Below are 25,138 nucleotides of genomic sequence, written 5' to 3' on the forward strand. Positions count from 1 at the left end.
TATAAATGCTCTAAGCGTATGTGCCGTATAAATGCTATAAGCGTATGGGCGGTATAAATGCTATTCAAGTATAACTGTTATGAGTGTATGTGCAGTATAAATTCCGTGATCTTATGTGCAGTATAACCGTTATGAGTGAATGCTATGAGCGTATGTATAGCATAAACAACATGCTTTGCCTGTATATGTTTATTTATTTATTTATTTATTTTTATGCTCAACATCTACATATTATACACACAAGGCAGGTATGCTCAGCATAAATGCTCTCCCATCTACTGTGATGTAAAACAGTAATGCACCGTGGTACATGCAATAAACACCCGTACATACATATATGTACACACACCTGTATACTACACCTAATTTTCTTTTTTTTAAATGTATTTATTTTTATTTTATTTATTTTTAACAGGCATACATGCTAACCAGTAGCAGAAACTATGAGGCAAAGCCATACTGACATTGACCGTAGTGCCACATGAACAAGTATAAAACTAGTGTGACAACGCTAACATCCAGCTCAGCTGGGGAGCTCTTCACCCACTGGACTGTGATGTCTGGCCCGCATGAAAAAGCGAGTCAGTGCGGGAGCAATCAACAGGCTCCCGTTATTGCATGACCTGACTCATGACTTGAACTAGCTCAGGTCCTCAGGTCCTGGTTACTGTGAGCCATCATGTTAACTGCAGTAACTAACCTGTTCCTCCTGACAACAACGTGCCTCTGCCCCACCAGGCTAACCTTACAGCCCACACATCTCCACTCCCCCTCTGTACACGGCAAAGAAAACACGGGTGATGCGTGCCCAACATCTGGCACTGAGGCAGCTGACGGGCTGCGCCAGAAGCCGGGACCGGCAATCGCAAGCTTGCGCTCAGGAGCGCTGCAGTCACCAGTAGCGGAGCCCTTAGCGGAACTTCGGCTGCCAGTGAGGCGTTGCTAGGGCTCCCAGTCATGTGTTTACCAAGAACCAATGGGATTGCAGGAGAGTGTTAGGGATTACACTGAATCGGAGCGCATAGAGAGTGGGCACAGTTTAGTTTGTCTGCAGCGCTTCAGCTGCTATAAGTAACCAGGAGATAGATAGTAAGCAGTTAGTAGCCAAGTTTACCAGACATGTCTATAGGAGAAGGATATCGATCATCCCCTCCCTGTACCTTAAACCTGGCGGAGACTTGAAATCCATTGTAAGGCGTGCAGCCAGTCCTCTCGCCAAAGCAGCCAGCATGGGTGCACTAGACCTCAGACCGCCCTACCCACAGTATGCTCCGGACAGTGTGGCTCCAGGTGAAAGCGTTTCCACCAATCACGTACGCCCCTCCTGAGCAGAGAAGGGGAAGTTATATACTCACACTCCTCCCTTAATCCCTACAAGCCCCACCTAGAGGTGCAAGGGACGTAAAATACTTATGCCCCTCGCACAAATACAGCCCATATCTGTCATTCCTGCACATGAACCTAATGACATGGAATCATTGCCACTAGTTATGTTTTGGTTAAGACTGATTACACAGGCTGTGAACTGATGTGTATATACGTGAAGTACAGTGAAGGAATGGGAATAGAGTTATGGATGTTACTGAAGGGCTTGTGTCCTATAGTTGCAATCTGTGACACTGATATCATTGGCAGTAGTCTGTATTAAAGATTATCAGTCAGCTGCAACAGAACTTTATTGCAAAATAGGGTGTGAGTATAATGCTCAAAGGCAGGGGCGTAATGTTTGCGGTGCCAGAAAGTTAAACAGGTTTGTAAATTACTTCTATTAAAAAATCTTAATCTTTCCAGTACTTTTTAGGGTCTGTATGCTACAGAGGTTTTCTTTTTGGAACACAGAGCTCTTTGCTGACATGACCACAGGGCCCGCTACTGACATCTCTGTCCATTTTAGGAACTGTCCAGAGCAGCATATGTTTGCTATGGGGATTTTCTCCTGCTCTGGACAGTTCCTAAAATGGACAGAGATGTCAGCAGAGAGCACTGTGGTCATGATGTCAGCAGAGAGCTCTGTGTTCCAAAAAGAAAACCATATCCTCTGTAGTATTCAGCAGCTAATAAGTACTGGAAGGATTAAGATTTTTTTTAAAGTAGTAATTTACAAATCTGTTGAACTTTCTGGCACCAGTTGATTTAAAAAAAAAGTTTTCCCTAGGAGTACCCCTGTAAGTTTGTGTGTGCGCGCGTCTTTAAAATGTACATACAGTTGGACTATACCATCTCACAGGAGATGCTGGGACTTCAATTGCAGGGAGCATTTCTATACAACTTGGCCTATACTGGAAGATCAGTGAAGAGAAGAGCACCGGCATAAGAGCTTTGTGAGAACACAGAGAAGGAGAAGCAGTGTGAAGCATGTCTGCTCTGTTTCCTAATGGCAGTATCCTTTCTTAGCAGGATAATGCACCCTGCCAAAAAATATTTAGTAATGGTCTGAGGAACAGGACAAAGAGTTTATAATGTTGACTTGGCTTCCAAATTCCACAGATCTCAATCTGATTAAGCATCTGGGGGATGTGCTGTAAAAGTAAGTTCCATCCATGAAGGCTAAAATGGGCACTTTCAGGTTCAAAAACATTTATATGTTGTACATATTTGCAAAACATTAACCTTTCTAATATACTTAATTAGAAAATGTTATTTTCTTTTTTTACATCATCATGATCATCATCACATTGAACCCAAGGTTAAATTCAAAAAATTTGCCTTATGCCCCGAAAAGCTATCTGAAGGATATACTAAACCTCTGTGCAATTCCTGTATGGCTAAAATAGTTCAGCAGGAGACCCCTTCTTTCATGAACGAATTAAGAAGCATTATAAACCAGCAGGTTCAAGCTTCTGTGGCTGTAGCTTTGCTTACAATATCTAATATGGAACCTCCTCCTGCTAAAAAATCCAGGCCGGCAGTAATTTTGGACTCAGATTACGACTATGATATAAATATTTTATCTTCTGATCCAGTTTCTGATGATGATTTACCTTCTATATCTCATAAGTTAGAAGATAAAAAAATGTTACTTTTCTGCAGAGGATACGGATATACTGTTGGGGGCACTCAGGAGTGCTATGAATATCGAGGAAACTCCTATTACCCAGTCTGTACAAGATGAAATGTTTGCGGGTTTAAAACCTAGGAAAAAGCGAGTCTTCGCTATTCATGAGAACCTAAAATGGCTTATTATGGATGAATGGAAGGATCCTGAATAGAGACTTCTTATCTCGAAAGAATTTAGAGCAAGGTTCTCTTTTAATAGTGAAGACACAGATCTGTGGAATGAAGTTCCTAAGATAGATGTCCAGGTGGCTAAAGTGGTTAAGAAGACAACGCTTCCTTTTGAGGAAGCTCCTCAACTAAAGGAGCCGATGGATAGAAAAATTGATGGTCTTTTGCGTAAAAATTGGGACGCCACTTCTGCTCTTCTGAACCCTAGGTCCCTGTTTATGTGGCAGAGTCAGAATGAAAACCACATTGAGAATAAGACCTCAAGTTACTCTCCTCTATTCCTATGTCAAAACTTGCCACTGCTTTCCTAGTAGATGTGTCGGCTGAGTCTGTAAGAATGGCAACTAAGTCTGCCGCATTATCTAACTCTGCTTGAAGGGCACTCTGGCTTAAAAACTTGCAGCGCGATACTGCCTTTAAAATAAGTTGTGTGCTATTACCTTCCAAAGAAAATATTTTTTTTTTGTTCTGTGTTAGACAATCTTTTATAGCAATCTGGAGAAAAGAAGAAGAGCTTTCCTGAGGAAAAAACACCAAAAACCAAAAAGAATTTTCATTCCTTTAAAAAGTGGTAAATGGAGAGTTCTTACTCAACCCTAATTTTTCCGATAAAAAACAGTGACCCCCTTCAGGTGGGGGGGGGGCACTTCTCCCGCCTTTTTCTTGTTCCGAAGCCGAATGGTTCATTCAGGGCAATAATAAATCTCAAACATTGTAACCGATTCCTTGTCTACAAACTCTGGAGACCCTCGAAACAGCATCTCCATTAATTCCTCAGAATGCTTGGATGGCAACAATAGATTTAAAAGGACACTAACTTTCACATACCCATCTACCCTGCCCATCAAAAATTTCTGAGATGTGCTGTGACACTACACCATCAAACCTTTCAATAACAATTCAAGGCACTAACCTTTGGGATTTCCTCGGCTCCAAGGATTTTTATCAAAACAATGGTGGAGTTAGTGGCACACCTCAAACAGAAAGGAATAATGATAATTCCTTACTTGGACGATTTATAAATTCTTGCTCAAAAGATCTTCTGACTCAACATGTCCAACTAACCATTCTCTCCCTTCAGAATTTAGGGTGGATCATAAATTTTCAAAAGTCAGACCTTCTTCCTTCAAGAAAGAAGACATTTTATAGGTATGGTTCTGGATTCAAGCAATGAAATGGTGATGAAATAGGGCTATCCAGAAGTAGACCTATTCTCCACGAGAAAAATTGGAAGGTAAATCACTTCTTTTCCCTGTATTCAAGAAACTTGCCAAACGGAGTAGATGCGCTCCAACAGAAATGGAACTTCAAGATGGTTTATGCGTTTCCTACACAAATCTTACAGAAGATTTGGCTGAAGAAATCCCAGGTCCTTTTAATAGCTCCAAGGTGGCCAAAAAGTGGATGGTTCAGTCTACTCCAACAGCTCTCTGTAGAGCAGCAGCTTCCTCTTCCCTTGAGAGAAAATCTCCTGTTGCAGGGCCCTTTATAAGGCATTGGAGAATCTCCAGCTGATGGCCTGGCTTTTGAGAGGTTAATTTTAAGACAAAAGGGCCTCTCTTCTCAAGTCATTAAAAAAATCTTCAACTTCTTCTATTTACTGGAAACAGTGGAAAAGGTTTGTGTCCTGATGCGGATTTTGTCCTCCTGATCCTTTAGAACTTAATATTGCTCAAATCTTACATTTTTTTCAGGAAGGATTTGACAAGGGTTTAGCCCTTAGTACCCTCAAAGTACAAACAGCAGCACTGGGATGTTTTATGATACCTGTATTGCGGATCACAAGTGATAAAGAGATTTTTTTTTAAGCAATAGCAAGACTAAAACCTAAGATTACTAATCTGTCCCCTCCTTGGGACTTAAATTTGGTTCTTTTAGGTCTCACTAAGGGACCCTTTGAACCTCTTCAGAATATCTTACCTGTAAGGCTGCCTTTTAGTGGCGATCACTTTGGCAAGACGTGTAAATTAAATAAAAGCACTATTCTTTGACGAAATAGCTGACAGTTTTTGGTGACAGGATTATACTAAAATTGAATTTAGCTTTCCTGCCAAAAGTGGTGTCAAATTTTCACAGGTCTCGAGATATTATCCTACCAACATTTTGTGGTTCTCCAAAAAATGATAAGGTGAATGTAATGAAAAGTTTTCATACCTTGGATATAAGAAGAGCAATTCTCCATTATTTACAACAAACTAAAAAATGGAGGAAAGACTCAAATTTATTTATCCAGTTCCAAGGACGTAACAAGGGGAAAAAAAGCTTTTAAATAATCTTCTATTTCAAGATGGGTGAAGTCAGCCATCGCTGAAACCTCTAGAACATCAGGAAATCAAGTTCCAGAACATCTTAAATCTCATTCAGCTAGAGGTATGGTGGTCTCCTGTGCTGAGAAATCTTCAGCTTCTTTAGAGCAGATATGCAGAGCAGCAACTTAGTCTACCCCGCATACATTCTTTAAGTATTACAAGCTTAATATAGACTTGTCTCAAGATATGGCTTTTGGACGGACAGTGCTGCAAGCTGTCATACCTCCCTAAACATCATTTATGTGGTATATCTCAGGTGTGGTGTTGTTGTGATAATGATGCGAAAAGTTAGAATTATGACTGATAATTCCGTTTTTGTGAATCATCACAACAGCACCCTTTGTATGCTTCTTGGTAATTTGTAAACACTGAGGAGTTGTTTGGGGAGGGGCCTTTTCACCTCTTTGTGCTTCCTGTTCCTATAGGATCATTGGGGCAATCTCAGGTGTTGTGCTGTTGTGATGATTCAAGAAAACCGAATTATTGGTAAATCATAATCCTAACTTCATAGAAATCATGGCTTATAAGAAAAAAATAAATAAATAAATAAAAAAAACATACCATCCAGAACATAATTCTGTCTGGCTGCAGATTCAGCTTTGTCCAACCTGACTAACAGGTATGGACAAAGTCCAGAAAGTGAAGTTGGGACTAGCACTCCTCTGTGCTCACTATTGTCCTATCAGCCTGCAAAATTCAAAACAGGGAGGAGGGGGTTACAGAGCAGACTACAGTGATTGGATAAAGAGATGCCACATGACACCTTCAGAGGTCTCTGCTTAATTGGGTCTGAGCTGTTTTGGTGCCATGAGGATGTACTACACAATATTAGGCAGCAGTTTTAATGTTACATTAAGATGGACATTGGTCATTGCATGTGAAAAGTATTAATTAACATATATTTATTACCCTAAATTAGTAGATTCTGTTCCACATCTATTTGACAAAACTACCGTATATACATGATATATACACTTGCTTTGTCCAATGCCCTACTGGCATTTTTGCTCATACAGGCTCTACAAGGCAGGTTTCACACACACACTATTTTTTTTTCCATTCAGTTTTATGAGGCAAAGCCAGGAATGGAGTAAATGGGGAAGGGGGATATAAGAGAAACACTTTTTCTACATACACCAACAAAAAAAAAAACGATTGTGGCTGAAGAATGAAATCGCTCTCACTGTCTGCTTTTATGTCCTCCGGCTACACATTTGTATCTGCACTATTGAAATAAAGATGTGGAGATTTCTAGGTATGGGTAAGGCTGCTTTCACACTATGAAAAGTACCCGTTATATAACGCCCGTTATAAAATAGCGGGCGATTGCGGGGTTTTAACCCGTTATCGCCCATTATTAATAGCGGACGTTATTTTGTGACGGAAGATAGTAAAGGTAGAAATAGTGCATTTCTTCCGTTCAATCGCCCGTCACAAAATAACGTCCGTTATTAATAACGGGCGATAATGAGTTAAAACATCTATTAGAAAAATCCCATAGACAATAATGGGATTTTCTAACGTCCGTTAGGGATTTTCTAATGGCCGTTTAACCCCGCGATCGCCCGCTATTTGATAACGGGCGTAATATAACGGGTACTTTTTATAGTGTGAAAGTGCCACTATTCTTTTCTTTTGGAGTATTGCTGGATGTACTGACTTTACTATTAGTGAATACACCCATAGGAATCTGCAGAGTACACTACTTTTTTAGATCTGATCAGTTGTGGACAATGAATAAAGGTGCAGAAGTGCCATACTGATATCTTGTTTGTTGGATTGTGGACTTTTACTACTCGTTCCTGCTGGGACAGTTTCAAGCTTTGGCTCAAAAAAATTTCAAGCAATGCAATGGCAGCCTTCCTAAATCCGATGTCTGTGACACCAGCCTAAAGGGGTATCGCCATGGAGAACATTTATCAATTTGCAGGATAAGTGATGAGTGTCTGATCCATAGGGATCCCCTGGATAAATGGAGAAGTATTTGGGCATACGGTCTGGGCCTGATGAAGTTAGCCATGTGCTGTACTTTTCATTAGCCTTACAGAGTAGAATGTAGTGACAAAACACACATCTGGCCACTTTTTTATTGAACCAGAGGGACACAAGACCCCTGTTCTTGAGATCAATGGGAATGCCACCAGCCGGACACCCACCAATCACACACACCTATCACCTATCCTATCACTCTGCACGTAATGAAGGGCAATACAGGGGCCGGAGCATCATGATGTCACGGCTCCGCCCCCTTGTGACGTCACAGCCCGCCCCCTCAATACAAGTCTATGGGAGGGGGCGTGGTCACCACGCCCCCTGCCATAGACTTGCATTAAGGGGGCGGGTCGTGATGTCATGAGGGTCGGAGCCATGACATCATGCTGCTCCGTCCCCTGTATCGCCCGTCATTATGCACAGAACGAACTCGCTCTGTGCAGTAATGATAGCGCGGTGCCGCAACAGCAATCCCGGGGGTCCCCAGCAGCGGGACCCCGGCGATCGGACATCTTATCCCCTATACTTTGGATAGGGGATAAGATGTCTAGAGGCGGAGTACCCCTTTAAAGTCTATTAGGGAGATTTATCAAAACCTGTCCAGAGGAAATGTTGCTGAGTTGTCCATAGCAAACAATCAGATCACTTCTTTCATTTTTGAAAAGACCACTGAATAATGAAAGTTGCTATGGGTAACTCAGCAACTTTTCTTCTGGACAGGCTTTGATAAATCTCCCCCTATGACACCCAACCTTCACTAAGTATAGTAACTGCTGGTTTTACAGCTGTATGTAAGGGTGCTTAAAGTAATGTGTAAACGGTGGTAAAGGCAGCAGTTTAGCGGTGACTATTACTTAAAATGTTGCATTTCAGAAAGAAGCCATAATAAACTGTGGGATAGTATGTAATTATTGTAGAAGTGATTATCCAGCCCAAAGTGGACCTATACTTTAGTTTCCGTATGTACCGTTGACTGCTTCACAAACTAAAAAGCTAGCACAGCCAAAAAATAGACAATGTTTTATTACATATACAAGTTTATGGTTCCTATCAATATACCATTTAACATGTTACCTGAATACCAATGTCTGTGATTCCTTGACATTCTGATACAGAAAGTTCTCTTATTTTACTTTGGGCCCCAAGAGCTGCCAGTCCCTGCAAAATACAACAATGCCAATTTTATTTCTTCAAGCTTTTGTCTTGAGGAAAAAAAGCTAGAATATAAAACATGATTTGATCTCCCTTTTAGCTGTATCCAGTTTCTTCTGACAAGGAAATATCACTGTTATATGCAGAGATACCAGACTTGAACTTACATACATTTGAGATGAGGTAAGCTTTCAGTTAAGGATTCCAATATTTGTGGAAACACCACCCTGAACACTCTAAAATATCTTGCTGTACCATATATCACAAATCATTATCCTCAAAAGCCCACAGTCAAAGTGGTATTGCTTTAATAAGGTAACCTTAGGGGAAAATCTCCCTGCAATTTACATATGGCTTAAAGCAAAGAATCCTGTAGGTCAGGAACTGTGCTTTATGTTCTGTGTGCAGTAAAATGCTTGTTGAGTAATGGTAATATGGGCTCCAGATGTGAATGCCATTTTCTATCACACACTGTTCACATAGTTTACCTTTGGCAATGGTGCATGCAGTTAATGAGCCTGGTATGTCCAGTACTTTCCTTTCATCATCCTTTATTATCATTACTATTAAGTACCATCCTGATCAAGGCCGTATAGTGGTGATGTACACAGAATGAACCCTCACAATATTGTAGTAAAGAGTATAGTAATAAGTGGATGACCACAGACTATTTGCTCCAGGAGTAACCAGAGCATGAAGTAAATAAGTAGATGTATAATGGTTGAGTGATATTGTTTAAGGACCACCTCAAATCTGACATTTTCAGTTGTGGAATCTGAAAGTCAAATAAATGCTTATCATCAATGTGCCATGACAGCATTTATGTTACCAATGATGTTTATTCTGACATCAGTTTCCTAAATTGTGTATATCTCCAAAGCCCAACCAATGCAGACAGGGCATGTCTGCCTTTCAGTCACTGTAGACAGGGCATGTCTGCCTTTCAGTCGCTGTAGACAGGGCATGTCTGCCTTTCAGTCGCTGTAGACAGGGCATGTCTGCCTTTCAGTCACTGTAGACAGGGCATGTCTGCCTTTCAGTCGCTGTAGACAGGGCATGTCTGCCTTTCAGTCGCTGTAGACAGGGCATGTCTGCCTTTCAGTCACTGTAGACAGGGCATGTCTGCCTTTCAGTCGCTGTAGACAGGGCATGTCTGCCTTTCAGTCACTGTAGACAGGGCATGTCTGCCTTTCAGTCGCTGTAGACAGGATAAATACATCTCTCTAAATAGGACATTAATTATATGTGTAGTCTTCTAGATGCCAACTAGTCCTTGCATTACTGCAGAGATTATTTGCTATATACCAGTTATGATATCTACTTATGAGCCTTCCCACATTTAGCAACAGCATTTTTTTTCATCCTTCAAACTGTTACCAAATCACTAGCAGTGAGGTGGCCCTATATAATATTGGACCCTAAAACTAAACTGACTCACTTGGGTTTTAGGAGTACAAACTTTACTCAGGGCTTATGTTGGGGGCGCAGCTATGCTGTGTTCTGGTTAAGACCTTAAAGGGGTACTCTGGTGGAAAACTTTTTTTTTTTTTTTTTATTAACTGGTGCCAGAAAGTTAAACAGATTTGTAAATTACCTCTATTAAAAAAATCTTAATCCTTCCAGTACTTATTAGCGGCTGTATACTACAGGGGAAATTCTTTTCTTTTTGGGTTTCTTTTCTGTCTGTCCACAGTGCTCTCTGCTGACACTTCTGTCCATGTCAGGAACTGTTTAGAGCAGGAGAAAATCCCCATAGCAAACATATGCTGCTCTGGACAGTTCCTAAAATGGACAGAGGTGTTAGCAGAGAGCACTGTGGACAGACAGAAAAGAAATCCATAAAGAAAACAATTTACTCTGTAGTATTCAGCAGCTTATAAGTACTGAAAGGATTAAGATTTTTTAATAGAAGTAATTTACAAATCTGTTTAACTTTTTGGCACCAGTTGATTTAAAAAAAAAAAAAGTTTTCTACCGGAGTACCCCTTTAATGATGCTGGGTTTCCACCTGGTCGTTTTTTTGTTTATATATACATTTATTATTATTATTATTATTATCATAAGTCATTCCATTATATTTTCCATTCCTTTTGAATCCACCACTGTGTTTGGCTCAAAAACTGCCATGTGGTGTCCAGCCTAAGGCATATGGGGAGGAGTGTATAACTAAGAGGTGCAGCCACTCTCTCATGGATAAAATCCCCAAAACTGTATAGGATAAATGCCCAGGTATAGCAGCACTTTGCAAAGCACAGATAGATTAGCAGAGGGGATCATAAAAATATAGATTCATGGGGGAAATGTATCAAAACCCATAGCAACTAATCAGCTTGCTTCTTTCATTTTTGAAAGTATTTATTTATAACTTTTTTTGGTTGAAAAATAAACAAAGAATACAGTAAACAAACAGCTCGAGCACAGAGCTCCCCAACCTCCCACAATAACAATTGACAAATCAGGATAATGAGGCACCACAGAATAGAAAATTAAGGAGATCCGCTCACAGACAAACATCATGACAAAAGACATAAACACAAACAAAACAGACACATACACACACTACCGGAGTAACCCCCCCACCTCCCAAGCCAAGAAAGAAACAAGCACACTACCCAGGAGAACTCACCCGTTCTGGGGGCACCACCGATTCACCTATCAATAACCAGGGCATCCAGACTTAATCACATTTTTTGGGGCATGTACGACTAATGTAAAGTGTCCTATACAACGGTACATATTTGTTAACCAGATTAAACCACCACGCGATGAGAGGAGGAGAGGTATCCTTCCAGGCCATAATCAGAACTTTATGTGCACAGACCAATAGAAACCGAATGAGTAGACACCTATGGGAGCCCGAGGCCAGATAATTATTAACACCTAACAGACATACAACAGGGGAAAACACAAAGGGAAACTGTAAGAAGGAGATTTATCAAGCTCCGTAGATTTTTTTTGTGTAAAAAAAAGTCGCACATACTTGCACACGTGTGACTTTTCTATACATGCTGCGACTTTTAGATTTTTGCTTATTCCAAAGCACATTTCTGAAGTCTGCTCACATAGTAATTTCTTTTTTTTTTACTTTGCAGTGGTCACGTATTTATCAAATGCAATAGTCGCTATTTATGAAGAAGACAGTTGCAACTCCATTTAAAAGTCGCATATGTATTCCAGGTCCAACCTGACTTACAGAAAGTGCATACGTCAGCAGAAAAGGAAATTAACACGCACTTTAACAACTGTTCTTGTTCTGCATCATGAAACAAAGCTACTGCATTAATGTTAATTATAGAAAAAAATAATAATATAACTAATAACTCTATTAATTTTAAGGTTGAAAATACACATTGCACACCTTGTTATTTTTAGGACATGTATTTGCTGGCGTACCCACTAAATTTCAAAATTAATGCTGTGTTAAAATAGCATAAGGCACAAAATAATTGTGTAAGAATTTTTACAGAATACGTAAATAACCCATATATGGCACAAAAATTTTTCCTTAAAAAAGAAACATCCATAGTAATACAGCTAGCTCCATGCACATTTTGGGTGGGTAACGTTTTGTTGGTGCTGCGCTGTCTTCCTTCCTGACGTAAACTCCGGCCTTAGCACAGCGACGCAAGACGCAAGACTCCACCAACCAACGTCACAAAATTAAACAAAAAAGGCTCCAGAGTATGGATATTCATGGTGCGGCATAGTATGTTTTTAATATTTTTTTTATTTCTGAGGAGGGTGGATGGGTTATTGCGGGATAGTTGGAGTGCAGCTATTTAGTGTAAGGCAGGCCAGTCAGGGTGTCACCCGATGCGGTACGCCTCCTCTCCCTGTCACTCTCTAGCAACGCTACTGGTAATAAAGTGTAGATAAAGAACTTCGGCTATTAACATATGGGAAAACATTTCTGCTTTAAAAAATGCTTTTGTAAGCGGGTTTCCCAGGTTTTGCTTATGTGCAATTTATTTATCAAGGTCGTTGAATGTAAGCAAAAGTAAGTTAAAAAAAATTGTCATATAAAAGCCATACGTTTGAAAAGAATGATAAATCTCCTAAGTGATCTGTCAAGAACTGCATCACCTTTCTCCAGAAGGGTTCCACACAAGGGCAACTCCACATAGCATCTATAAGAGAGCCCACATCCGACTGACACCTAAAATAAGAATCGGAAAGAGAGAACCCAATAGGGAACAGCTTGACTGGAGTGTAATACAAACGTAGGATTAGCCTAGCTTGGATAAGCATATCCCTAGCACTAACCATTGTAGGGTAATAGATTTTAGTAACTTCTCGCCACTGGTCTTCCGTCAGATCAGGAATATCAGCCACCCATTTTACAAAGGCCAACTTAAACGGGTTATGGCCCACCAATTGAAGTAATGCAAATGTCTGAGTCAAAGGTTTGGCAAGGTCAGCGGTACCCAGAAGCAGCTCCACATCAGAGAAAGCAGTGGTCACATCAAGAGAGCCAAATTGTGCTACTACCGCATGTCTCAGCTGGAAGTACTGAAATTGAGCACCCCCGCATGTCTCAGCTGGAAGTACAGAAATTTAGGGAGATTAAAGCAGTCTAGTAATTCTGGGACAGAGGGGAAAGAAGGGAATTCACCAAACAAATGCATGGCGAACTTCACTCCATGATCACTCCAGAAGCCGGTGGCCTCCAACTCTTGCAGGTGCTCAAAATGAGGAGCAGCTTTGAGCTGTTTGGACGCCTGGAGCAACGCCTGACCCAACTGCGGCGGTTTATCTTGCCAATAGAAGGATCTCAAAGCGCCACATAGCTTTACAAAATAGTTCTTATCACAGGAGAAAGATGAAAAAGATACAAAAAACTTAGGTAAATATATCATTTTAAAGATATTAATCCTGCCAGCTAAGGAAAGGGGCAAAGAGGACAAGGCCTGTAATTTTACCGACACCGACGACAAAACCGGATCTAAATTCAACAGCACATAGTCCCTCACACAAGCAGAAACCTCCACTCCCAAATATCTAAATTGAGTAACTGTTTGCAACCCATGAGGGAAAGATGGAATGGGGTCCGCTGCCACCGATAGTGGCATCAGGGAAGATTAACCTTGAGACCGGAGAGGAAACAAAATTTGTGTAAGAGAACAAACAAGGCCCCCAGGGAACCCTGGACATCAGCTAAATAAACCAATGTGTCATCTGCGTACATGAATACTTTCTCCTCTAATGAACCCCTAAAAACCCCATGAATGCAAGAGGATGCTCGGATGGTTGCCGCTAGCGGTTCTACTGCCAGGGCAAATAAAAAGGGAGACAGGGGACAGCCCTGCCTCGTACCCCTACCCAGCTGAAAAGACTCTGAGACCTCCAGATTAGTTTGTATAAGTCCAAGCTGTCACGATGCCGGCTGGCAGGAGGTGGATCCTCTGTGCCAGAGAGGGATAGGCGAGGACCGCGCTAGTGGACCGGTTCTAAGCCACTACAGGTTTTCACCAGAGCCCGCCGCAAAGCGGGATGGTCTTGCTGCGGCGGTAGTGACCAGGTCGTATCCACTAGCAACGGCTCACCTCTCTGACTGCTGAAGATACTGAAGATAGGCGAGGTACAAGGGAGTAGGCAGAAGCAAGGTCAGACGTAGCAGAAGGTCGAGGCAGGCAGCAAGGATCGTAGTCAGGGGCAACGGCAGGAGGTCAGGAACACGGGCTAGGAACAGACAAGGGAACGCTTTCACTAGGCACTAAGGCAACAAGATCCGGCAAGGGAGTGCAGGGGAAGTGAGGTAATATAGGGAAGTGCACAGGTGATCACACTAATTGGTAATGGAAGATTGGGCCAGGCACCAACATTGGTGCACTGGCCCTTTAAATCGCAGAGACCCGGCGCGCGCGCGCCCTAGGGAGCGGAGCCGCGCGCGCCGGGACAGGACCGACGGAGAGCGAGTCAGGTACGGGGACCGGGGTGCGCATCGCGAGCGGGCGCCACCCGCATCGCGAATCGCATCCCGGCTGGAGGCGGGACCGCAGCGCACCCGGTCAGTGGATCTGACCGGGGCGCTGCAGCAACGAGGATGAGGCGAGCGCTCCGGGGAGGAACGGGGACCCGGAGCACTCGGCGTAACAGTACCCCCCCCCTTGGGTCTCCCCCTCTTCTTGGGGCCAAAGAACCTGAGGAAAAAAAAGTCAATTTTTCCGTGATGAGGTCCGATGCACATTAGGAGGGGTTCTGTGCGGAAACGCATGAGACAGTCCAATCTTTCATTGTTAATACAATAGATGTAGAGGGGTCTGGCGAGACTGGTCACGGGGACGTAGAACCTGTTGATGAGAGAGGCCAAAAAAAATTTTCCTGCAGATCCGGAATCCAAGAAGACCATAGTAGAGAAGGAGAAGGTAGAGGCAGATATCCGCACAGGCACAGTAAGGCGTGGAGAAGCAGAGTTGACATCAAGAACTGTGTCACCTTTGTGCGGAGTCAGCGTACGTCTTTCCAGGCGGGGAGGACGGATAGGACAATCCTTCAGGAAGTGTTCGGTACCGGCATAGTACAGGCAAAGATTCTCCATGCGGCGTCGTGTCCTCTCTTGAGGTGTGAAGCGAGACCGGTCAACTTGCATAGCCTCCGCGGCGGGAAGCACAGGAACGGATTGCAGAGGACCAGAGGAGAGAGGAGCCGGGGAGAAAAAACGCTTCGTGCGAACAAAGTCCATATCCAGGCGGAGCTCCAGACGCCATCCGGAAGAACGCATGTCAATGCGAGTGGCAAGATGAATGAGTTCATGTAGGTCAGCAGGAGTCTCTCGTGCGGCCAGAACATCTTTAATGTTGCTGGATAGGCCTTTTTTAAAGGTCGCGCAGAGAACCTCACTATTCCAGGACAACTCGTAAGCAAGAGCACGGAACTGAATGGCGTACTCGCCAATGGAAGAAACACCCTGTTCCAGGTTCAGCAGGGCAATCTCGGCAGAAGAAGCTCGGGCAGGCTCCTCGAAGACACCACGGACCTCAGCGAAGAAGGACTGGACTGTGGCTGTGGCAGAATCATTGCGGTCCCCATCAAACTTGTCCGGCAGGGACAAGCAGGGGTTAGGAACGGCCGGTTGCTGCGGAGGAGTTGCAGGAGCCGGCGGAGGAGATGGTTGTTGCAGCTGTAGCTGTGACTGAAGTTGCTGTATCTGCGGCAGCAGCTGCTGTGACTGAAGTTGCTGTATCTGCGGCAGCAGCTGCTGTAACTGTGACTGAAGACGCTGTGTCTCGGAGATCAAGTATGCCAGCTGTTGATCTCGTTGGGCGATCTTTACGCCAAATTTGTCCGGCAGGGACAAGCAGGGGTTAGGAACGGCCGGTTGCTGCGGAGGAGTTGCAGGAGCCGGCGGAGGAGATGGTAGTTGCAGCTGTAGCTGTTGCTGTATCTGCAGCTGCTGTATCTGTGACTGAATACGCAGTGCCTCGGAGGTCAAGTATGCCAGCTGTTGATCTCGTTGGGCGATCTTTAGGGCTAGCTGGGCGACCAGTGTAGGAACTTCAGCGGGATCCATGGCCGGATCTACTGTCACGATGCCGGCTGGCAGGAGGTGGATCCTCTGTGCCAGAGAGGGATAGGCGAGGACCGCGCTAGTGGACCGGTTCTAAGCCACTACAGGTTTTCACCAGAGCCCGCCGCAAAGCGGGATGGTCTTGCTGCGGCGGTAGTGACCAGGTCGTATCCACTAGCAACGGCTCACCTCTCTGACTGCTGAAGATACTGAAGATAGGCGAGGTACAAGGGAGTAGGCAGAAGCAAGGTCAGACGTAGCAGAAGGTCGAGGCAGGCAGCAAGGATCGTAGTCAGGGGCAACGGCAGGAGGTCAGGAACACGGGCTAGGAACAGACAAGGGAACGCTTTCACTAGGCACTAAGGCAACAAGATCCGGCAAGGGAGTGCAGGGGAAGTGAGGTAATATAGGGAAGTGCACAGGTGATCACACTAATTGGTAATGGAAGATTGGGCCAGGCACCAACATTGGTGCACTGGCCCTTTAAATCGCAGAGACCCGGCACGCGCGCGCCCTAGGGAGCGGAGCCGCGCGCGCCGGGACAGGACCGACGGAGAGCGAGTCAGGTACGGGGACCGGGGTGCGCATCGCGAGCGGGCGCCACCCGCATCGCGAATCGCATCCCGGCTGGAGGCGGGACCGCAGCGCACCCGGTCAGTGGATCTGACCGGGGCGCTGCAGCAACGAGGATGAGGCGAGCGCTCCGGGGAGGAACGGGGACCCGGAGCGCTCGGCGTAACACAAGCACAGAGCCTGTTTAACCTCTTAAGGACTCATGGCGTACCTGTACGCCATGAGCCCGGTCCCGGTGTGAAAAACACCGGGTGTGCATCACACCGGGTCGGTCCCGGGTGCTAATCATAGCCGGGACCCTGGGCTAACAGCGCGCGGCATCGATCGTTGTGCCGTGCGCTGTTAACCCTTCAGACGAGGCGATCAAAGTTGACCGCCGCGTCTGAAAACGAAAGTAAACGCTTCCCGGCAGCTCAGTCGGGCTGATCGGGACATCACGAGAAAATCGCGATGTTCTGATCAGCTGGGACGCAGGCGGAGGTCTCCTTACCTCTCTCCGCGGCGTCCGATCTTCGATTGATTGCTCCAAGCCTGAGCTACAGGCTTGAGCAATCAAGCCCCTATCTGACTGATCCCTGCAAAGCTATGGCTTTGCAGGGATCAGCATAGGAGATCAGTGTGTGCAGTGCTATAGGAGCTACTTTTTTTTCCACTTTTTTTTTGCAGTGCTATAGCTCCCATAGGGAGCCTATGGGAGCTATAGCACTGCAAAAAAAAAGTGAAAAAAAAAGTTAACAAACCCCTTCCCTAATAAAAATTTGAATCACTTCCCTTTTCCCATAAAAAAAAAACTATGTAAATAAAAATAAAAATTAACATATGTGGTATAGCCGCGTGCGTAAATGTCCGAAAATGATATAATTAATTAAACCGCACGGTCAATGGCGTACGCGCAAAAAAAGGCCAAAGCCCAAAATAGCGTATTTTTGGTCGCTTTTTATATCGTAAAAAGAATTAATAAAAAGCTATCAAAAAGTCCGATCAACACAAAAATGGTACCGATAAAAACTTCAGAACACGGCGCAAGAAATTAGCCCTCATAGTGGCCCGTACGCGGAAAAAAAAAAGTTATTGGGGTCAGAAGATGACAATTTTAAACGTATACATTTTCCTGCATGTAGAAGAAGAAGTGCGAAAAAGTTTTTCGAAAAAGTTTGAAGATAAAATCAAACCTATATAAGTAGGGTATCATTTTAACTGTATGAACCTACAGAATAAAAATAAGGTGTAATTTTGACCAAAAAATGCACTGCGTAGAAACGGAAGCCCCCAAAAGTTACAAAATGAAATTTTTTCTTCAATTTTGTCCCACAATGATTTTCTTTTCTGTTTCGCCATTTTTTTGGGTAAAATGACTAATGTCACTGCAAAGTAGAATTGGTGGTGCACAAAATAAGCCATCATATGGATTTTTAGGTGCAAAATTGAAAGCGCTATGATTTTTAGAAGGTGATGAGGAAAAAATGAAAATGCAAAAACGGAAAAACGCTGAGTCCTTAAGGGGTTAAATTTGGAGTTAATGCCTCTAACATTCCAACTCAATCTTAAGTGACCCTATTATATCAATACCTGAAAAAATTTTCTGCAGTAGAAACATAACTGGGCTGAGAACCCCCTCCTTCCCACAAAATTGTCTGAGTGGTAGTAAAAGTGCACCTAGAACATAATGCCACCACCTGAGGCAATCCGGGAACAGACACTATACACACCACAGACAGAACACAGGACAAGACATACAAATTGTAAAACAGACACATAAACAAATGCAAACCACAGTCAGGACAAAGGACCAGACAAACAGACAAACATGTAAACAAGCACAAAAACGAATGCAAAGCATAACAAGCGCATCCCCAACAAAACCCTGTCTAACACTGGGAACTAGTGCAGATCTAGACCCTAAACTCTAAACTCTAACAGGTAGGAGGTAGCAAGAACTCTAGCAATCCGAACAGTCCCCCCACCCTCCCACCAACCAAACCCCTCTAAGTAACTAAGTGGGCCAACTCACTAAATAATCCCAATGGGCAGTAGCAGAGGAGAAAAATGTCTAATAAGCACAACACTCCAGGGAACCTAAATAGGAACCTATCTTCCTACTCTAACAAGCTAAGAAAGGGGTACTCTTGAAAAAAGTCTTCCTCAGATATTAGTCCTGAATAGATATAAAAGAAAAACAAGGTGCGCTCCTAGTGCAGGCGGTTTAAGGTAATAACAATGTGCGCCCAAAAAAATTAGAGGCTTACCAGATGGTGTTGTGCTCAGGGCAAAACACCTCGGATGGTGTGTAGACTCACAGTGTAGAATCTCAACAAAAATAGAAATAACAAAGGTAAAAACAACCTCTCACAAAAACAGAAGCTGGCCCTCCAGAGTTTGAAAAAGAACAAAAACATTGTCATAAGGTCAGCTGATAAAGGACATGGTCTTTTTGGACCATGAATATTACGAGCACGAAGCAAGGAACATACTATCTGATGACGCCTTCTACGAAAGGGTCAGTGAGGACCCCTTTAAAAACATGGTGAAAGAATACAACAGTATTATAGACATAGGGGTACAAGAACTCTCTCTGGATAAAAACGAGCAGAAATATTTACAGTATCAAAACACCAATAGGCCATATTTGTACTTCCTCACAAAAATACACAAATCCATCAATAACCCACCCGGCCGTCCCATCATTTCCAACACGAACTGCCTTGCCAGCCATTTATCACATTACATTGATCTGTTTCTCCAGGAGTATATAGTTAAATTACCCAGCTATCTACGAGACTCAACACAGTAAATAGAATAACTCATGACCATGAGAAGGGAACCAGGCTTATTTTTTATTACATGTGACGTAACATCCCTATATACTAAGTCTGTCATTGGGTTAAGAAGCGTGAAGGAATTTCTGGAAGGTGACCCGGAATTAACACAGCCACACAAAGACTTCATACTCAGAGGGCTAAGGTTCATTCTGGAAAATAATTATTTTCTTTATAACGGTGAGACAATGGAAAGGTATCGCTATGGGATCCAAAGTGGGTCTTTGAAAAGGAGCATATTACCAATAATTTGGAAGTCTGACCGTATATCCAACTTTTTGTCGATATACCGATGATCTTTTTTTCCTGTGGAAAGGACCGAAAGAATCAATTGAGGGATTCCTGGAAAAACTGAATAATAACCTATGGGGCATCAAGTTCCCTCTGGAGATGAGCAAGCAGCAAGTAAATTCCCTTGACCTCAGCATCTCCCACGATAAAGACAATTTTATTACATCTACATACTTTAAGCAGGTGGATGTAAATAGTTATCTTGACTATCACAGCGCCCACTATAAACAGTGGCTGAAGAATGTCCCCCTATGGGCAATATAAAAGAGTGCGAAAAAATTGCACGGATGACGGCACCTTCAAAGAACAGGCCAAAATTCTATCTAACTGGTTCAAAGAAAAAAATTATCTGGAGTCCATCATCAAGGATGCATACAAAAAAGTAAAAGCTAAAAGCCAGAAGGAGTGTTTAAAACCGGACAAAACAAAAAGTATGGACATAGATGCCAATGAGAGACAAAAACAAAATGTTATCCTCACGTACTGCAACTCGGCCACAGAAATTAAAAGGATTCTAGGTAGCCATTGGCACATTTTATGAAATGATGACCTACTCAGCAACAAGTTACCTAGTATGCCACAGGTCACATTCAGAAGAGCACCAACACTTAAGAACATGCTTGCCCTGAGCATTATTAAACAGCACAAAATTCCCAATACCAATCCCACATTACCACCTGGATCATTTAAATGCAACCATGAAAGATGTTTGTGCTGTAAAGAGATCAAAAATGGGACCAGGGAATTCTGCTAGAACCAGACTGGAGAGAAATTCAATGTAAAGTACAGGCTCACATGCCAGTCCTCCTTTGTGATCTATTTGTGAGATTGGACCTATGGATTACAATACGTGGGATGGACCATCCAGCCACTGCGGAACTGCCTGAATAAGCACAGGCAAAACATAAGGAATTATTTTATGCTTCACAGCATATCCAGGCACTGTGCCATTTTACATCCAGGGGGTGAAAATCTCATCTCAGTCATGCCAATCGACCACATACCCAGCCATCTGGCTAATCGGTTTGAAATACTAAAGAAGAAGGAAGTCTTCTGGATGTACAAACTGTCTACTATCTCCCCGAAAGGACTCAACGAAGTGGTGGAGACTATTATATGAGTCCACCTGGGTGGTGGGCCTCTCTCCATACTACATTATATAGCTCCTCCCCCTCCACCCCCTTGGGTAGTATTTTATTTATTTTGTTTGCCATATGGATTATACTATGGATTGTCTTTTATGTACACTGTTTTAATCTAATCCAATTGATTTTACATGTTTAATTTTAACCCGGTTGAAGTTCTCTCCCCAAGCTTTTTAAGTGTTGCTTTTTAAGTGTTGTGTTTTGGATAATCTGACAGTATGCCTGACTAAGAGCCCAGTACAGGCTCAAAATGATTGTTGCAAATAAAAAAATTTGATTTTACACTGAGGACGGCTGTCTTGCATCTTTCCTGGGAGGAGAAGCACTGTATGGAAAGTCCTTCTTTTTGGAATGATCCACGTACTCTATTTCAGATATCTTTCCAGGGTGGGGCGCCACCGGCGCAGCATCCACCCACTGCAGAGCCTCGGACGGAGAAGTAAAGAACCGCGTGACCGCAACATTCACCACACACAGTGTGGCCGGGAACAACATGGCATAGCGGTATTCTTTAGTATGCAGACGAAGACTGACTTTAGTAAATGTAACTCTGTTTGCGCAGTTCCACCGAGAAATCAGGATAAAATGCAACTCGACTGCCATTAAGACGTACTTCTCCTTTAATGCGGACAGCTCTCAGGATAGCATTTCTGTCCTTGTAGTGGAGAAGTTTAGCCAGGAATGGCCAGGAAAAGGCAGAGGGGGCCTAGTCGGAACTCTGTGCGCCAGAGGGCTCGGGTGATGCTCTACCCACATCCTCAGGAGGTCTAGAGAACTGACAGTTTTGGCTGCATGGGCTGACATTTTAGAAACCAAGGTGGTCGAAGCACAGGAGACTCTTCAAGCCTGCCCACCAGCCTGAGACTGCTCCTCATCAGAGGAAATTTCATCTTCTGTAGACTGTCTGGCCGATTCAGCCACTTGCTTAGAATTTTTAGAGCGACTCCTTAGACCTCCCATCTTTGCTGCAGTACAGGCAGCTTAATAGCACCGTTTATCAGCAGAGAGCAAGCATAGACCAGCCTAACTGCAGGTGTATAACAGAAGGGCGAGGGGAGGAGTGCAATTACACAGTCCAGCAATCAGTATAATAGGTGTTTATCCTCTGATAGAAGCTCCAGCAGTATCAAGCAGCACAGCAGCAGCAGTTGCAATGTACTCATTGCGAAGCACCAGTCAAAAGCACCCCTGCAGGATAGTATAAGGGTAGCTCAAGGGGCAGAATTAAAGCAGCAGTACCAGCACCCCTTTGTCAGGATACAGCCAGGTGCAGGGCCAGGGCACAGCAGGCAAACTGTATGTATGAAGAGCAGGGGGGTTCCCAGACAGCAGCAGCAGGAACACTTCAGTAGGAGTCCCACCAGCAAGTGAGGCAGCTCTCTCCTGCCTCACAGTCCAGGCGCGGGAGTCACCAGGGCAACCACAAGCTCCTCCCAAGAAGGGGAGCAATGGCGGACGCTCTACACAAAGTCCTCCCGGATAATGTCGCTGTTCCGAGCCTCCTGCAACCTCTGCTCACCCCACAGCACCAGATGCCGTTAGCCCACGCCACCACCAGTCCCAGGGCACCTCTCCGGTCGCTCCACCATGCAGCCCGGCCCGGGACAGCTCCCGGCGCCGCTCAGCAGGATCCTCCGCCCGCGCACTGAACAGGCTCCAGAGGCGACCACCAAGTTCCCCCGACTGTCAGGGCTCTTCAACGGTGAGTGAGACCCCTCAGGGTGAGGATTTCAGGGTTATTTAGAGCTGGGGTAGCGGGAGCACAGCAATGCGACCGATCAGCATTTCATCCAGGCCATGCCCCTGCTTCTTTCATTTTTGAAAAGGCCTCTGAAAAATGAAAGAAGCAATCTGATTGGTTGATATGGGCAACTCAGCAACTTTTTTTCTGGGCAGGTTTTGATACATTTTCCCCCATGGTGTTAAAACTAATAAAGGATGTCACAAGGTATTTTAACTATACTGTTTTAATGTTATGTGAATCAGAGGGTTATAGAAAATGATATACTCGTAAAAACAACCTTCATCAATTTTTGAATCGAGCAGAAAGTAGTGATGCCATGCCATCATACAGAATAGAACTTGACTGCAGAATTTGTGGAGCTCTTGACAAACTAAATATATCATTTGCATACCATGGAAGAAAATTGGAAAAAAATAGAAACAAGCTGGAACATAGATCTAGGGAAAAACTAATTCAAGGGGTTGTCTGGTGTTAGTTTCCCTTTAAGATGCATGTATTTCCCTTTGCAGAAAACCAAATAAAAATAGGTCACCAAAAATCATGCTCTTACTAAGCTATGTGAATGTGTTGTAACGATATTGCTTCAACAATTAAACTCCACTCTATACTGTCTGTTGAGATTCTATTCTTTCATATTTTGGTTTATGGAATGTTTAAACCTTAATTATTGAGGTTGTAATAAAATAAGCTGTGGTATTATAACAGACTGTTTGTCATTGTAACAAAAGCACAAATACATGCTTAAACATAGCAACAACACTAAAAATGTGATAGAAACTGTGAGGGAATTGTAAAGGAATGTAAAGGAATTGTTATCTCTCTTCTTCCTCAGTATAAATTCCAAGATGTTGATCACAGCTCACTAGACAGTATGTGTTCATTTATACGCTTTATAGATAAACCATAACAGAATGTCTTGCCTCTTGGGTTTTTGGTTAAAGGGGGATATAATTTAATGAAAGCCTTTAAAGAAAAAAAGCTGACTCATGAATCCAATGGCAACCAGACCTCCTAAAAATAAATGGAAAAGAAATAGCAGATTGTGCATTTTTAAAAACACACTACTTAGTTTGGAGCAATTTCTTATTGCTTGTCTTGCTTTTTAGTGAACAAGTATTTCCTCTGTGGATGAAACATGATACAAAATTACAGTGTCATGTTTAAGCGTGGCTTACTAGTCTATAATCATTTCTGGTGTACTCTGTGTGATTGGGACACCCATCGGTAAGTTATTTTCAAATATAAAGAAATATTACATATTTACATTACGAGCTAGAGTTCAGCTATAAAGTGATGTTCAGGTGATAGCAGTAAGGCTGGATTTAACCCCTTGGGGACGGAGCCCATTATGACCCTAAGGACAGGAGCATTTTCTGCAAATCTGACCTCTGTCACTTTATGCATTAATAACTATGGGATGTTTTTACTTGAGAAAATTTGATTCTGAGATCGTTTTTTCGTGACATATTCTACTTTATGTTAGAAGTAAATTTTTGTCGTGATTTCTTGGTGAAAAATGTGAAAATTTCAGGAAAAGTTTGAAAATTTTCTAACTTTGAAGCACTCTGCTTGTAAGGAAAGGGGACATGTCAAATAAATTACATGTTGATTCACATATACAATATGTTAACTTTATGTTGGCATCATAAAGTTAACATGTTTTTACTTTTTGAAGACATCAGAGGGCTTCAAAATATAGCAGCAATTTTCCAATTTTTCACAAAAATTTCAAAATCAAAAGTGAATTTGAGGGTCTATATGTTGGAAATCCCTTATAATGGACTCCATTATGAAAACAGCACCCCTCAAAGTATTCAAAATGACATTCAAAATGTTTGTTAACCCTATAGGTGTTTCACAGGAATAGCAGCAAAATGGAAGAGAAAAATCAAAATCTAAATTTTTTACACTAACATGGTATTGTAGCCCCATTTCTTTCATTTTTACAAGGGGTAAAAGGTAAAAAGGCCCCCAAAACTTGTAATTCATTTTCTCTTAAGTAAGGAAATACCTCATATGTGGATGTAAAGTGCTCTGTGTGTGCACTAGAGGGCTCAGAAAGGAAGGAGCGACATTGGACTTTTGGAGAGCGAATTTTGCTGAAATGGTTTTTGGGGAACATGTCGCATTTAGGAAGCCTTCATGATGCCAGAACAGTAAAAAAAAAAAAAAAAACACCACATGGCACTCTATTTTGGAAACTACACCCCTCAAGGAATGTAACAAGGGGTAAAGTGAGCCTTAACACCCCACAGGTGATTGACGAACTTTCGTTTAAGTGGGACATAAAAAAATATTTCAATAAAATGCTGGTGTTACCCCAAATTTTTCATTTTTACAAGGGGTAATAGGAAAAAAAGCCCCCAAAATTTGTAACACCATCT

General features: G+C 43.0%; 1 protein-coding gene across 2 annotated transcripts in view; it reads right to left on the reverse strand.

Annotated features, from left to right (window-relative positions):
• Window positions 1-25,138, reverse strand: part of FBXL13 (F-box and leucine rich repeat protein 13) — a 278,659-nt gene that overhangs the window by 29,193 nt on the left and 224,328 nt on the right. For both annotated transcript variants that reach the window (XM_056573484.1, XM_056573483.1), the window contains one exon: window positions 8,601-8,684. In XM_056573484.1, the coding sequence (XP_056429459.1) occupies window positions 8,601-8,684 (84 nt within the window). The remainder of the gene's footprint in view (window positions 1-8,600; window positions 8,685-25,138) is intronic.

The sequence above is a fragment of the Hyla sarda genome, chromosome 4 (assembly GCF_029499605.1).
Source record: "Hyla sarda isolate aHylSar1 chromosome 4, aHylSar1.hap1, whole genome shotgun sequence".
Lineage (NCBI taxonomy): Eukaryota > Metazoa > Chordata > Amphibia > Anura > Hylidae > Hyla > Hyla sarda.